Source organism: Schistocerca piceifrons, chromosome X (genome assembly GCF_021461385.2).
Source record: "Schistocerca piceifrons isolate TAMUIC-IGC-003096 chromosome X, iqSchPice1.1, whole genome shotgun sequence".
Taxonomy (NCBI): Eukaryota; Metazoa; Arthropoda; class Insecta; order Orthoptera; family Acrididae; genus Schistocerca; species Schistocerca piceifrons.
Window position 1 is genome coordinate 216,557,935 of NC_060149.1, and position 17,643 is coordinate 216,575,577.

The 17,643-nt window shown below is 39.3% G+C and overlaps 1 protein-coding gene across 2 annotated transcripts in view; it reads left to right on the forward strand.

Moving 5' to 3' along the window:
- The window catches only part of LOC124721859 (ubiquitin-conjugating enzyme E2-17 kDa), an 84,289-nt gene that overhangs the window by 38,892 nt on the left and 27,754 nt on the right, over window positions 1-17,643 (forward strand). For both annotated transcript variants that reach the window (XM_047246994.1, XM_047246995.1), the window contains exon 3: window positions 9,786-9,990. In XM_047246994.1, the coding sequence (XP_047102950.1) occupies window positions 9,786-9,990 (205 nt within the window). The remainder of the gene's footprint in view (window positions 1-9,785; window positions 9,991-17,643) is intronic.

The window sequence follows — 17,643 nt, forward strand, 5'->3', positions numbered from 1 at the left end:
AGAAACATGACGATTTCTGATCTGATTTTGTAAAATAAAATAAAATAAAATAAAAATAAACGAGACTTTCTGATCATTGAGATAAATTACTGAGCAAAATGACACAGTTGTAAGATACAGGACTTCCATTTGAGAGGATGGCAGTTCAAAATCCTGCCTGGCCAATCGGATTAAGGTTCTCCATTGTTTCCCTAAATTGGCTGGGGTTGGGGGGGGAGAGGAAGAGCTGATTTCCCCACGCTCCCTCCTGGGGTCTGCCAGTACACTGGGCACGGGCATACTTAACGTGGAGCCCCCCTGAATGTTGGGCTCATAAACACTGCCAGTCTTCTGTTACTGTGTGCTCTGACCATGCTTCAACAACTACTATGGAGCACAACAGTGGACCATTGTATGATGTTTTGGAGAGCATGTGGTGTTGGCTTAACTTTCTATATGGCGGAAAAGGTATGAAGCTCAAAACAAAACTGTCAGTCGCAAGGTATGCTGTGCGCCAATGGAATGGGTGGCTTTTGAGGCAAAGCAGTCGTTATCAGGCAAACTCTGGGAAACTTGCCATACCTTAGACATATAACTTTACCCAAGCATGCAGGCTCTCCTTGGATGGGCTATATAGATCCCCAATTGTAATTGACATCATCATGGGATCTCACAAACACAAAAACAAATCTCTAAATGCAAACTATGCCAATTAAAACATGGCACAACAGTGTCATAATGTCATTATTGTGATTAATTGAAGACGATTTTTTTTGAGAAAGTATCCTCCTTCTGAATTAACAAACTGTTGGAAAGTATTGCTGAACTGAAAAGTTAGTCAAATGACTCCACTGTGGGATGTTTTTGGTTGAAACTACTATGTCTCGCCAGAAACCAGGCACCAGACTCTGTAAGCTGTTGTAGGCTGTAACTGTAGAAAAACAATACTCTCTTTGTCAGCAGTGGTGTCATAAATTGGTGAGATATCATGGACACAGACATGACTGACCTGAAAAAATAATAGGATGTGGAATGTGTAATGGAGCTCTGAAACATTATGAAGATAGTGAAGGGTGAGCTTGTAACACTTTACTGCACTTGCCCGAGTACAAGGTCACAAAACTGCTCTCTCTACTGCCATTCTTTCTGTTACAAACATATTCTGTCACTGGAAAACTAATTTGTAAAAGGTTCCCTTGAATTGATGTGACTCTTGTGTGTTTACATGTTCTCTCTCTCTCTCTCTCTCTCTCTCTCTCTCTCTCTCTCTCACACACACACACACACACACACACACACACACACACACACACACACGTCGTTGTTATTCCAGTAGGTGTGTAACTGCTGAGCACATGGGAAGGCTAACTTTTTGATTTAAATGACCCAGCGATCCCCAGCTACCTCTTGAATGGTTGCAGTTACACAGAGGTCACAAAAGAAAACATCTTCTTGCCCGTGCAGGTATCTATATTACTAAACCATTATCCTGGCACCTGGTATCAGTTGCAGGTTGCCTATATAATGCCTTCCAAGAGCAACAAAATTTGATTTTCAATATTTCATGTAGTTATTGACTTAATTTAAAAATTTGAAATGCTGTCATTAATAGGAGGTATAGTCTTACATTAAATGCTTAACACAATAAGGCAAGTATTCCAGTTAGAAACTTTGTGTTTGTTGTGAGGCAGTGTAACTGACAGTGTGCATGTATCAAGACTATATTCATCTAGTATTTGACAATGACTTCCGGTGACTTCCAAGAAACTTCACATAATTTCAAACCTTCACAAAATATTTTCTTGCTGACACCCTCAACAAAATGATGGAAGGAAAATGTTTATCATGTACTATGTTTTCACTGTTCATACAGTCAAACGTCAGTATCAGACACGATGTTTTGTTTTATTACTTCTTTACTACTAATTATTTGCAACGCTGTTTGTAGACATTATCCACATATACCACTGACTGTACCTTCAAAATTATATTATTGTACAATATATAGTTCAGGAGACATGATGCCATAAAAATTGAGATGCATGAAAATCTAGCTTTTTTAAATTTGACTTATTTTTTATTTTTAGTTTTTACATGGTGTGCAAGTTACTCCAACTGTATTCATCCAGTGCTTCATAATGAGAGCCTTAGTAAATTCAAACTAACTTTAAGCATAATTTCAAACCTTTTACGAAACTTTTTCTCGCTTACATGCTTAAAGTCAAGTATTTAACACATTAACTAATTTGTAAATTAATAAGATGCTTTAAGTTGTTTTATCTCCATGTGAGTGTGATTCTTTAAAGAACTGTGGGTTTACTTGCCATTCACTATTTCTATCTGCCTATCACAGCCCGGTACACACATGTCCCATCACCTGGGCACCATATTGGTGTAATATTGCTTAAGTAATCTTGGTTTATTGATTAACAACAGTTACTAAATGTTTTCTCTCTATGTACTATGGTTAAACATTCCCAGTTGCAGTCATGAATTTACTGCAGACTGATGATGCAACCAATGAACACAATACATGTATTGGTGTATATATACCAACGCTGATAATCAAAATCCTCTAAAACTGCAAGTTCTCTCTACACATTAAATAAGCTCTTACATTTATTAAATGTGAACTACCATTTTTAAGTTTTGTTTTGACAAATATTTTAGATTTTTGCTATGGCAGAATTAGTCTGTCAAACAAGGCAGGTGATGTGTAGTGGACATTTATCATCACAGAGCTACTTTCTTGCAGCACAAGAAAAGACATTTAAATGTAGTGAATTAAGTCAGTGGTGCTTGCCACATATCATAGTTTGTGTTCTCTCACAAGTAATATGTTCTTATACCATTCTCATCACATCAAGGGCAGCTGAAATCCTAGTATAACTCTTCCCAATGTCAAGTGATTTGTTATAACATCAGAACAGTTCTAAAGGAAATCCACTGACAATTTTTATTTATTTTTATGAAATGTGAATGCATTCAGCAATCTGTGAAGCTTACTTCCATTAAACCACAAACCTTTGCATACATGACTATTAGCAGCTGTTAAATTATCTCCCATGCTGAATGACTACAATTTCAACTGTGAAGTTGTGGAAGGTTCCTACATTGTTATGTGAGTGACATGCATCTGCCTTTGACTTTGGTACAAACACCTTTAGGCACAACCACCTCCCATCCAGAATGAGTATTAATTACTTGTAACTCAGCTAAATGAAGTTTCCAAATATATTGTCTGGATTGGTCACTGCAGGTGTCACAGTGATGACACCATGCCAGCTTAGTTCTTCCATCTCCGTATACACATGCGCTGCCGAGCCTGCCTCTTTACTGTGTCACTCTCTCAGCTTCTCCCTGCATTCTGACAAATGACAGCTTCCTGTTTGTGTTTCCACCATTCCTCAGTCCCAGGATACTCTTCTAGTAGTTGGTTCTGAGGTGCTCATTTTCTTGAGTACTTTTAACACTCATGTAGTTTGTGGAAATATCAAAATGTAGCATAATAATACTTTCTATATTTTTGTCTTTAGTGTTTAATTTTATGTATGTTTATACATTTATCAAGAATGTAAAAGGTTTGTCTTTTAAAACTGTCTCCCAATGTCTCCACCAATGGGGTGTTTGTTGTTGGTTAGAGTGTAGCTCTCGCCTCTATTTTGGCATGTCATGCTTAAAGAGACGGAAGATGTCCATCCCCAAATGCTTTGTCCAGGTTTTGCAATATTGACAATATTAACTTCTGACAAAAAACTTAACTTTCATTTCCCCTGTCCTTCCAGAGCACATTAAGGCTGGATTTGTTTGATTGAAGATAAGCCCCTATGTACCTATTCTAATGCTGTGCAATAAATGATACATATTTGGTCACACCACAGTAGGGTGTAATGGCAAATGTGGGAAAGATGTCCACAAAGCAGGACCATCATGCTCAACAGCAGACTTCTGTATAACTGCTCAGGTGATCACCTTGCTTGGAGTAGGAATTGCCCAATGTTTTCAGAAGAAAAGAAAATTCAAGAAATTGATGTAACTGGGAGAATTACATATATTAAGACAAAAAAAGAATATAAACCCTGCAACTTCCCATTGCTGCCACACACAGAAAAACTGTTAGTCATAGTGCCATGTAAACATAAGCAGTAGATATTGGCACAAAGGCATGTATGTGTGATAATACCCAAGCTACTAAGCTTACAGCTGCTTCTAATCCAGTTCCAGCTAAGGTAACTACCAAACTAAGGAGAAAACTCCGAACCACAAAGCTATTTACAGAAACCTGTTCAACTTTATCCAAATAGCCTGTGTCACAACAAGAAAAGGCAAAATCCATGCCCAAAAACAAAGTCCAAATGAACCTAGTACAAGACCATTAAATAGGAGGTGGTCAGTATTAACTAACAAAGATTTCTCTGAAATAGAACTGCATACAGATGCTGACGATGTGTCCAACGTGAAGAAGAAGAAGAAGAAGAAGAAGAAGAATGTTGAAAGAAAATTTCTTCAGATAAATGGCTTGTGTACTGCGATAGAATGTGAATGATTTAAGGATATATATGGAAGTATAGAAGATTCTGACACAGGATGCCTATGTATACAACTGACAAATTACATACAGACAACAATGTGTTTAAAGGCTACATCAGCCACAAGAAGGGTGATATGAATGAGGAGGGTAGAGCAGCAGTATACATCCACAAAACATACCAATCTGTACCAGTTAATCTCACTACCTGCTGTCACGCAGGAGATCCTCAAGTCTACACAAAATTAAGAATTAAATGTAAAGTGCAATTATGGTGTCTGTGGCTCTTCAGTTGCGTGTTACTGTTGGCAGTTCATTATCATTGTTCATAGTCAGTTGGGTGATAGTAAACAGTAGCCAGTGAGAATCGGTCAATCTTACAATCTTGATTGCCATGAATATTTGATCGGGTGCTGCTGTTCATGCCCCCCTCCCCGCTCCTCCCTGTTTTTATGAGATGGTGGTTGAAATGGGATGTGACAGCCCAAAACATACTGGATTTCAGGTCTTCCTAATATGCAACAACTGTATTTTTTTTATGTAAATCCAAAAATGTTTCTTTATTAGGTGGACCTGGAGTAAAAAAAAAAAAAAAAAAATCTATAAACATGGCTCCTGCTAGAACTTCAGAACCAAATGTTGAATACCTGATAGCTCAGTTTAAACTGTTGCGAGTGAAACAAAATACTAGTTAACCTAATTTATAAAGCAGAGAAAAATTACGAATGATAGTGTCATTAGCTGCTCAGATCTAGCTCATAATTCGTTGTATTTGCTTCTCATTGTCCATCACCAGAACTGTTACAGGGTGTATGCGTTCCAGGACAACTGGGAAGTTCGAGAAAAACCCAGGAATCTTTTCATCTGGGAGGAAACTGGAAGAAACCCGAGAATGTTTTATAATTCTGGGAATTTTTGGTTGTTTTAGCCATCAATTAAATTTTTGCAATTTTGATTTGAAGAACTGATAAAAAGCAAAATTTTTCAAAGGCTTTAGGATGAAGACTATGGAATACTTAATATCATTAAATTGCTGCTGATGAGGGTGATGCCACAACTGTTTACGTTAAGTTCATTTAAGCAGTTGCCAGCGGGTTCATGCGAATGCACAGTTGAGGTGCATATGGGTAGTACGTTTTCCTGCTTCTGGCTACTTGAAGTGTGGCTGTTAGCTGTATCAGCAGTAGTAGTAACAAGCAGCCAGATGCTATCTGGAAAAAAATTTCTGGTGGACCCAAGCTGCTAGATTCACAAATGCACAGAGCAATCTGGGGTTGTAGTGGGGAGGGGGTTAGTTTCCACGTAAGCCATATTCACGTATAGTGATTTTGCTGCTTCCTCTTCATTTACACTTCTCACGTCAAATGAAAACAAAATGGATTTCTGTGGGCGGGTGCTGTCAAGTGAATTAAAATACATTCAAAATATGTTATTAGTTTCAGTTTCCTGATTTTGTTTTATTTCCATGTTTTTGGCAGTCAAGCATTAATCGCCTTGCAGAACAATGAAGTTGTTTTTGTCGGTTTGCTAAATAAATGTGGATTTTATTAATCTTTTCCACAGAGGCAGTCAATTTATTAGAAACAAAGTGTTTCATTCCACACTATTGCGTAATTTCAACTGCTCACTGAATTTAGAGTGCACATTTTCATCTTCTGGCTATTCTGGCACTTCTGGCACTATGCCATAATAAAGAACCAAACATGAGACAATACAGTACTGGTACACCAAGAAAATTTGCATCCCAAAAACCACACTGAAAAGCTTAATGTCAAGTTGAGCCTACTTCATTGTGAATCTGGACATATGATTGTGCATTTTAAGCTGAGTCATGCATTTTAGTATGGTTTACAAAATTTTGATGCTCCAGTATCATCTGATGTTCTATTTCTTTTATGACATCATGTAAAAATTGAGTCACGAAATTTTAATCTTGGATAGCTGATGCCAGTAGGAACCAAAATTACTGATGTTGTGTAGGTCGGCAACACACCATTTTTAAACCACAGAAACTTGGTGCCATGCGCTCATATTGACCGTGGGATTGCCCTGTTGCCATTCGTTTGTTGAAGTGCAGCACTATGGTTGTTGGTTCACACATACAAACGTCCCTCGTCCCGTCACTGCCCCGCCGTGATATGCACAAGTGTCAGATAGGTCTTGCTGTTTGTCTCCGCCTCTTGGCAGAGGCATTCCCACACAAGCTTTGCTTTGGAGCACACACGTCACCTGGATTTAGTCATACAGTAAGCATGGCGGCACAGTATTCATTTGAAAAACAAAAAGATATGGTTTTTGTTTATGAACTAGCTGATGGTAATGCGCATGAAGCTCGACGGTTGTATGAGGAATGGTACCCAGCAAGACGCCACCCACACCTGCAAATGTTAACAGCAATTCACCGGCGCCTTGGCAAAACAGGCTCGTTAGTGGGATATCGTGGTGATGCTGGAAGACACCGAACACGACGGGATGATGCATTTGAGGGGACTGTTCTTGAGCGCTTCAAGGAAGCACCTACAAGTACTCGAGCGGTTGGGCATGACATAGGGGTCACTCGTCAGTTAGTCTGGGAGGTTTTGAGGAATGACAGCCAGAATCCATTTAGTTTCCACCCTGTCAAAGACCTAAATCCTGTGGCGGACTATGAACACAGGCTAGAGTTTTGCCAGTGGTTTCTGCAATGTGTTGCCCGAGATTCCGACTTCCCCACCATTGTGTTGTTTATCGACGGACACCCCTTACATCGGGATGGCCTTTTCAACACTCGAAACGTTCATTACTGGGCAAGGGTAAATCGTAAATCCTCACATCACGTATGTCCACGGACACCAGGCACGATTTTCGCTCAACACTTGGGCAGGCATTGTGGGTGACCTTCTGATTGGGCTGGTCCATCTACCTCCTTGACTTATCAGGGCAAATTACCTTCACTTTTTGCAAGAAACTCCACCCAGCCCGCTGGAAGTTGTTCCCCTGGACAAACGGCTATGCATGAGGTTGCAGCATGATGGAGCACCTGCACATAACAATCGTGCTGTGTGTGGATATTTAAATGAACTCTTAGGTGGCCGGGTAGTTGGCCAATTGGCAGAGGTGCTTGTAGGACATGGCAACTGCAGTCACCAGACCTCACGCCACCGGACTTTCTCCTGTGGGGATTCTTCAAGGTTCTAGTTCACCTACCCAGTTGTGAACCACCTAGAAACGAAGAGGAATAGGAATTAATGGATTGCATTCAAGATGCCACCAATCATATCAGGGCTCTGCCAAGAATCTTTCAGAGTGTTCGGCAAAACACCGTTAGACATTACCAAGCTTGTCATGCCAGAGGGTACCAGTTTGAGTACCTGCTTTAAGTAAACAATGTCCAAGCTAAAAAAAGTACCTTTCCAGGGTTGACACAATTTGTAAAAGACTTCTTGTACACGAACTAACAGCTGTTGATGAGTTTGTTTCCGGTACATCTTATCATGAAACTACAACGGATGTGTCAGGACTCTGGCGGATTTGCCCCCAGAGTGGAAGGCTGGCGCGCTACCAAGAGCGTCTGGGCTGCCTTGGATGCATTGTGATCTCCGGCAGTCAAAGCATTCGCCGTCATGTGTTGTCCAGAGCATCCGGCAACAGGGCAATCCCTTGGCCAATCAAAGTGCGTGGCGCCAAGTTTCTGTAGTTAAAAAATTGTGAATTGTTGACCTATACAATGTAGTAATTTTGGTTCCTACTGGCATCAGCTATACAGGGTTAAAATTTCGTGACACAATTTTTCTCAACCCTGTATATATGAACATACAGGCTTTCTACGTCATCGTAGCTGCCCATGTGCAGTAATGCCTTTTTTCTGGCACACTCTAGCAACTGCTGAAATGTGAACCTATTTCTAACAGGTCTTGGGAAAATATTGTGAATGGTGCTTTGAAAAGCATTACTGTCAAAGTAAATTTCCTTTTACACAAGGTGAATTATTTTACGTTTGACTCTCATTTAAAACTTAACGCATTGAGGACCAGCCACTTACAGGAATTTCGAGCCCAGAAGACCAGATATTAATGTCATATAAAATTTTACTGGCACATTTGTGTGATGTATCTGAAAGAGTAACACATGCAAAAGGACCAATATTATATGTGAAAGCTTAGCTTTTCTTGTAGCTACACTGTGTACATTAATTAAAACCATTAACTTTCCATATTTGTGTGTTCATGCTACTTAAGTGATGTTGCTATTAGCTGACTACATCACGTGCCCTATGCTCTGAATACCTGCCGTCATTGGCTGGCGAGATCAAATGACATGAGCTGTGATTGGCTTACAGATGTGCATTTCATTCTTGATTTCAGTGCTTAGGAAACTGATGTGCTGTGTTTGGTGAAATTCGATTCTAAACTTTCATAATATGAATACGAAAATATGCAACGTTAATGTGGCTGCACATCAAAGATCTTTCAAAAACTTTTTCTTTTTTCCCCCGATGTTATTCATTCTCTGAAGTGCCAGGAAGTTCTACGCTTGTGTATAAAAAATTTACCATTCAAAGGATTGATATTTTTGCAGCTTGAAGGGAAAGTATACTGTCACTTATCAAGGAAGAAGTGTATTTTTAACCTTGGAAGAAATGTATTTTCACGTGGGGAAAAAGTGCTTTTTTAACTGGGAAATTTGGGAATTTTTTTCCTTGTCTGTGTATACACCCTTATGTTACCAACAGCACCTCACAATCGAAAAGCCACTCACACTGTAAGTCCATATCTGTCAGAATAAATGTGATTCCAAACAAGACTACAGACTGCAGACTGCACTGACCATCCACAGACAGCACCACTGGTTCCCATTGTTTCCAGTGTGAGGCGTGCAGAATGTGGCGGCAGCATCACCTACTGCCGTATACCTCCTCTGGCAATAGACTGCTCTCCACTCAGGACCAATAGTTCTGCTGTATTGCGTAGTGACAGGAGACTGCTTCCAATGGCAAAACATACTATCTTCATCAGTGAGTTCATGAGATTTTGAGACTCTGATGAAGAAAAGTTAATGAACAATGTGGCAAAATTTTCTGTTATCTGTGGCACAGGACATGAAGACTGCCGGTAGTGAGAAAAATTTTCGTAAAGATTTGAAATTATGTGTAAAGTTTGTTACAAGTGACTAAGAGCTCTCATTCTCAAATACTGGTCTTATTCATTACTAGCTTACAAGTTTTGAACCATTTGGCAGCCAAGAGTAACTCTGTAATTTGTTGAATAATTGTTGTTTACAACTCAAAAATCTTTTTCAGGCCACACGACACACCATTTGAGGATGGCACATTTAAGTTAACTATAGAATTTACTGAAGAATATCCCAATAAACCGCCAACAGTAAAATTTGTGTCCAAAATGTTTCATCCGAATGTGTATGCAGATGGTGGCATATGTTTGGACATACTCCAGAATCGTTGGAGTCCTACATATGACGTTTCAGCCATACTTACTTCCATCCAGGTAAGTTATTTCTACATTTCTAAAATTGTCTGAAACTTCTCTTGTTGCCTTCAAACTCAAGTAAATGAAGGAAGGGAACTAAAGCAAATGGCAGAAAATTATTAACCATCACAAAACTAAATTCTTGTTAGGTGATATAGAATATACTAGGTAAAGGAAAATAAATAAGGTGGAAGCTAGGGGAAGAGTACAAATACCAAAGTATCTTTTGATTAGCCAACCTCGTATATGTTGATTGAGTAAATGTAACCACAATAGGGGAAACAGGAATAAAGAAGCGATGTGGAAGCTATTTTGAAGAGAGTAAGGAAAAGGCACATAGTGTTTTTATTTGCTTTTTAAAAAAGGAGGGCTGAAATAAATGAAAATATGAAAGTAAAGATAAGATGAGATGTTAAGACTAGAACAAATGCTCGTCCAGAAAAAGAGAGGAATCTATAATTTTATGAGTGTGAGGAAGTTATTTGATAATAATGACAATATTTGGAAGCCAATGAAAAGTGGAACTGTGTGCTTGTTGCAGAAGACCTTTTAAGATTATGAAAATGGGTGAAGAGAGTGAGTAGAAGAAAGAATCAATGGAGTTGTGGGGATGTGTAAGTGTATACTACAAAAAGAACAGTGGAATAATGACTACAAGAAAAGAAAGCAAATTTGGAAGGGGAGAAACAGATCTGCTGTTGCAGGATATGCTTTGCAGCCAGGAGACCATCAGATTCGATTTGATAAGCTTCAGGTCCTGGTAGCCATGTGCGAGTACTATGATAGACTATATGGAGAGACACTAGAGATTATTAAATGCAAGAGTAATTCTAATAGGAGTTAAGTTGTGAATTGGATCTTCATAGAAGCTACAACCACCCTTGAAGTTTTTCTCCATAGATATGAACGAAATACTGGGTTTCTCCAATAAATTCATTTGATCATGGCATAATAACCCAGAATATTGTAAAAATTGAATTGTTAATAAAAAGGTACTAGGAAGGAGGTGGTGTAAACACTAAAACAATGAGACAAGGATTACTAAGTTTAAAGTTGCAGAAGTTGCAAAATATTGGATATAAGAATAAGACAATAGAAAAAGGAAAAAAGTGGGTAAAGAAGTGGGAATTGTATTGAATTAAGGTGGTTTCAGAATGAACTTTCACTCTGCAGTAGAGTCTGCACTGAGCTGTTACTTTTTGGCAGTTTGAAACTGTCTGCTGGACCGGGACTTGAAGGTGAGACCTTTGCCTTTTGTGGTGAGTGCTCTGCTGACTGAGCTATCCAAGCATGACTTAGAACCTGCCACCACAGCTTTTACTTCTGCCTGTCCTCCTACCTTTCCAAATTTCACAGAAGTTCTGGCTACCCAAGAAGTTCCACTCCCAGTGTCTCTCATAGTTCTAATCTGCCAGGAAGTTCCATTTCAGTGCACAGTGAAGCTCTTATTCTGAAACAATCGCGTAACCTGTGGCTGAGCCATTTCTCTGCAGTATCATTTCCTCCAAAAGTGCTAGTCCCAAAAGTATGCAGGAGAAAGTTATCTCAAGAGTCATGCTTGAATGCCTCAATCTGTATAGCACTTGCTTGCAAAAGCAAAGGTCCCAGTCTGGCACACAGTTTTAATATACTACGAAGTTTCAAATTGAGACAATGGTTGGAATATTTGAATGTGTTGTGAAGCTTATAGTTGGAGTGACTTGAAATGGGAAAGGTTGTTGATTGAAAGTAGGACATGAGTAATGCAACCCATTTTGTCAGGTGATAATACACAGAAAATTATTGCTTCTCTGGGTGAGATACAGTTGCACCAGCCTTTGTGTAATATACTGTGAAAAACACAAGCAGGAAACATACAACTTTCTGTACTTTGTGTATATAAGTAGTACCAATATAATAGAGGTGAAAATAAAATGATTTCATTTTGGACAGATGAGAGCTGAATGCAGGTAGCAAAATTAGTGGGTCTAAAATCAGTGGGAAATGAGAGAGAATGGTTAGAAATAACAGTTAAATTTAAAAAATACATGGAAATGACTTTAGTGCATATTAAATGCCACTATGTGATGGAAATACAAATTAAGTGGAAGAGTAACCAAAAATGGTTAGATAAAATTTATATCGCAATGCACTGAATGCTGAACTAATAGATTATAGTATATCAGGTCTGGAAAGATATTTCATCAGCCTCCTCATCTGTTGTATGCTAAAACACACACACACACACACACACACACACACACACACACACACACACACACACACACACACACACACAACCATTGAAAGAAGGAGAAAAACATTAGCTGAAACATTCATACATAAAGATGGCTGTTACAGTTTGCATATGTGCTTTGTTAGAGTAGCCTGATGTAATTTTCAGACAGGTAAATTTGAGGTAATTAACAGACAACTTCATCACTCTCACAGAAAAATAAATTTTTGCCAAATAACTTTTCTGTCTGAGCAGTCTTTCTCATGCAGCAGTATGTACTTTGAATAAAATTATTTTCCTATTATGTTTGCAGCAGCATTTGTTTAGATAGAATATTTTGCAAAAAATTAGTATTCAAGTTTTCATTTCATTATTTTCAAATTTAACTTTTGATTTTTGCAGTGCATCAACAATAGTTAAATTTTTTGCAGTGTTTTCAGTCTACATCAAACACTCTTCAAGCTAGAAATAAAATTTCCGGACAATAGTGTGGCAGAGATGGGAATTTTGAAAGAAACTGAAGTGTTTTCATATGTTTTGGGGTAATTTTCATATGCCATATTGAGTGCTTCTACAAGGTAAATTTGATTTATTTCAAGCAAAAAGCATCAGTTGTAGAAAATGCCTCAAACATACAGCAAGAAAGGTAAATCCTACCCAGAGGACCAGCTACTAAGAGTGACTACTGAAGTGAATGAAAATCCCAGTGTAAGCACCAGAAGTGCTGCCAGGAAATGTGGACTGAAGGAGGATTTGTGATTTTCTCATCTCAAAGAATAAGCAATGGCACAGCTGGAAGTAAGCCAGTTATTCCTGTAGGTGAAGTGGAACTAGCAAGCTCACCAAAATGTACGACCAAATGGGGATTTGGATCAACAAATGGGAAGTGAAAGACACTGTAAAATGTATTGACTGAGTGCAGTATTCATAGTCCTTTTACCAATAATAGATCAGCAGAAGACTGGTTCCAAAACTGTAAGAAAAGCCATGGTTTGACATTGAAGAAACACAAACCCCTTCATTGAGCTAGAAGAAAGGTCATGATTTGAATGTAGCTTCTGCATCATCTGCAGATATGGATGGAGATAAAGGCTGAATTGTTGTTCAGAATTTCTGTCTCCTCCTCCTCCTCCTCCTCCTCCTCCTCCTCCTCAGCCAAAACCTCTCAGACAAACAGAAGCTAAACGATGTCAAAGTTAGCGTAAGGAGGGCTATGCGTGAAGCGTTCAGTGAATTCGAAAGTAAAATTCTATGTATGGACTTGACAGAAAATCCTAGGAAGTTCTGGTCTTATGTTAAATCAGTAAGTGGCTCGAAACAGCATATCCAGACACGCCAGGATGATGATGGCATTGAAGCAGAGGATGACACGCGTAAAGCTGAAGTACTAAACACCTTTTTCCAAAGCTGTTTCACAGAGGAAGACTGCACTGCAGTTCCTTCTTTAAATCCTCGCACAAACAAAAAAATGGCTGACATTGAAATAAGTGTCCAAGGAATAGAAAAGCAACTGGAATCACTCAACAGAGGAAAGTCCACTGGACCTGACGGGATACCAATTCGATTCTACACAGAGTACGCGAAGGAACTGGCCCCCCTTCTAACAGCCGTGTACCGCAAGTCTCTAGAGGAATGGAAGGTTCCAAATGATTTGAAAAGAGCACAGGTAGTCCTAGTCTTCAAGAAGGGTCGTCGAGCAGATGCGCAAAACTATAGACCTATAGCTCTGACGTCGATTGTTGTACAATGTTTTTTGCTCGAGTATCATGTCGTTTCTGGAAACCCAGAATCTACTCTGTAGGAATCACCATGGATTCCGGAAACAGCGATCGTGTGATACCCAACTCGCTTTATTTGTTCATGAGACCCAGAAAATATTAGATATAGGCTCCCAGGTAGATGCTATTTTCCTTGACTTCTGGAAGGCGTTCGATACAGTTGGGGGGGACTGAATCATTCGGCAGTCAACTTCAAATGCCGGTTCTCTAAATTTTCATAATAAGTGTTTCCTGAAACAAATGCACCTTCCTTCCAGGGATTCCCATTTGAGTTCTCGAAACATCTCTGTAACACTTACATTTTGTTCAAACCTACCAGTAACAAATCTAGCAGCCCTCCTCCGAATTGCTTCAATGTTTTCCTTCAGTCTGACATATCCCAAACACTTGAGCAGTAATCAAGAATAGGTCACACCAGTGTCCTACATGTGGTCTCCTTAACAGATGAACCACTCTTTCCTAAAGTTCTCCCAATAAATCGAAGTCAGCCATTTGCCTTCCCTACGGCAGTTTTCACATGTTCGCTCCACCTCATTGCTTTGCAGCGTTATGCCCAGATATTTAAATGACTCGACTGTGTCAAGCTGGACACTAGTAATACTATATCTGAACATTACAAGTTTGTTCTTCCTACTCATCCACATTAACTTGCATATTTCCACATTTAGGGCTAGCTGCCATTCATCACACCAACTACAAATTTTGTCTAAGTCATCTTGTATCTTCCTACAATCACTCAACTTCAGCACCTTGCCGTACATCATGGCATCATCAGCAAATAACCACAGACTGCTGCCCAACCTGTCCACCAAATCATTTATGTATATAGAGAACAAGAGCGGCCCTATCACACTTCCCTTGTGCACTCCTGATGATACTCTTGTCTCTGCTGAACACCCGCTGTCGAGGACAACATACTGGGTTCTATTATTTAAGAAGTTTCGAGCCACTCGCATATCAGTGAACTTATTCCATATGCTTGTACCTTCGTTAACAGCCTACATTGGGTCAGCATGTCAAGTGCATTCTGGAAGTCTAGAAATATGGAATCTACCTGTTGCCCTTCATCCATAGTTGTCCATATATCATGTGAAAAAAGGACAAGCAGAGTTTCGCACGAGCGATGCTTTCTGAAACCATGCTGATATGTGGACATAGGCTGTTTAGCCTTAAGAAAGTTTATTATATTCGAACTGAGAATGTGTTAAAGGATTCTGCAACAAACAGAAGTCAAAGATATTGGTCTGTAATTTTACGGGTCTGTTATTTTACCTTTCTTATATACTAGAGTCATCTGCGCTTTTTTCCAGTCACTTGGGACTTTGTGCTGGGTGGGAGGGTCACAATAAATGCGAGCTAGATAAGGTACGAATTCCATAGAGTACTCTGTAAAATTGAACCAGGATTGCATCTGGACCTGATGGTTTATTTGTTTTCAAATATTTAAGTTAACTTCTCTACAGCTGGTATGCTAATTTTTGTGTCGTCCATAGGGGAGTCTGCCTGATGATCAAATGATGGTATGTTTGTATGGGTCTCCTGCATGAACAATTTCATGAATGTGAAATTTAAAACTTTGTCTTTCATTTTGCTATCTTCTACTGCCACACCAGACAGGAGAACAAGGGACTGAATGGAAGCCTTAGACCTGCTTAGCGATTTTACGTATGACCCACGTACTTCAGGAGATACGTCATAAACATGAAGCTGTGTGAAAATGAAACTGCAGGGAGAAATTCATTGGAGATACAGATGAAATATGTGTACAAATACTAGTGAAATATGTTAAATATGTGTGCTTCCATGCGCACACACCAAATGTTTCAAAGGCGTGAGTAAAAAGCTCATCCTAAACCTCTGGAATGATTTCAATCAAATTAGGTACACATGTTGCAGTCTGGAAAGAAATACCTTAGGAGCAAGAATCATCAGCCCCCTGTTAGGGTGAGTGTGATAATGTGGAAAGAGAAGGGAGGATGAAAAGGTGGGCAGACACTTGGGGGGAAGGAGAAGATAGGCACAGATAGGAGGAGGACAGAGTAAGGAGAGGTGAAAATGGACAGAGAGAGGGGAGAAGAGGAGAAAGAGACAGGCAGAGAGATAGGGAGGAGGAGATGAACAGGGGGAGGAGGAAGTAGACAGAGAAAGGGAAGGGGAAGAGATTGACAGAGAGAGGGGAGAGGAGGAGATGTATACAGAAAGGAACGGGGAGGAGATGAACAGAGAGATGGGGAGCAGATGGATAGAGAGAGGGGTAGGAGGAGGTGGACAGAGATTGGGGGCCTGGAGGAAGTGGACTAATAGAAGACCAGAATAAATACATATTCAGGCAATGCCGAGTACTCGACTATTGTGGTAGAGAAATGCACTGACTTTGGAACAAATTTTATTGATATGTTTTTCCCATGTCTTTTGACCATTATTTGTAATAACTGGGAGTGTAAACTTACCTACTTTTATAATATTGTCTCCAAACTTTAAAAAGTTGACTGCATCAGTCAAAATGAATAGACTGCTCCCAGAACCCGTGCTAAATGGTTCGTCCGGTCTGATTTGTTATCTGTTTTGTAATTGGTCTCCATCATCAAAATCTGAAAAGAAAAGGGAAAAAATGTGGTAAAATGAGATGAGTTTTTTGTCATTGGTGTACAGAGTAAAAAGTTCTGCTCAGATGCCAAGAACAAGATATGTCAGTGTCAACAAACAGTCCCCAGCTTGCATATTTGACACAGTTCATGTCTTCCTAATAATTGTATAAGTAGCTATTCCAGTATTCGCTCTAAGTGGTTCACGGATGTTTGTCATTACCTATGGTCAGTTTTCCTTCTAAGTTGTGTAGTAATAATCAGAAGCCGATGTGAAAACAAAGCTAACATGAATGAATCGGAATGGGGTGTAACATGAATGAATCGGAATGGGGTGATCTTATGATTGAATGCTCAGATGATGTGTCTAAGAACCATCTTAAAGTAAGCATTGTAGTGAGGACTGAGACACAGATGGTAGTGAATGCAATGAAGAGGATGATTAGGTTAGTCAAATAGCAAGTGCCACAAATACCAGGGGAAGTGAAATTCTTCAAGATGCATTGGTATTTGTGTTCAATGGAAAGGCAAGTTTGAAACTACACTTGCAAAATTTTTGGTGCAGTGCACTTATTGATGATCTGACATGGTCTCAGAATTAGTTTTCCCACTGTTTAAGACATTTTATGCCTGTACCATCAAATTCTGTATGTCCTGAATGTTAATTCAGGCCCACTTTGCGTTATCATAATTATAGTTTCTTTACAGTTGATGAAACAATGAAAAAAAAGTAACTGAGATATGATGATGCTGGAAATGCATTGGCTTTCAATTGTTGTGTTGAGAAACATTATGCAGTAATCTTTTTTGAACTCGTCTTTTTAGTTCTGAATAGACAGAAGATTTTAAAAGTTTGGAGTGTTTGTGCTGCTAGTGTGTAGTCTCCAAACACTGCCAACCTAATAATAACTATACTGTGTGCGGTATTGTTCATAGTTGCGTTATTGAAGGAAGTGTTCGGTTGGGCTAAAATTTTGATATTATTCTGAACGGAAGGAATGTTGGCAACTGTAAACAAGAGCTCTTCCAGATAAAATACGAACTACCTTAGAACTGTCACAGATGTGGTGCCTCTTGCAAAAAACATTGCACT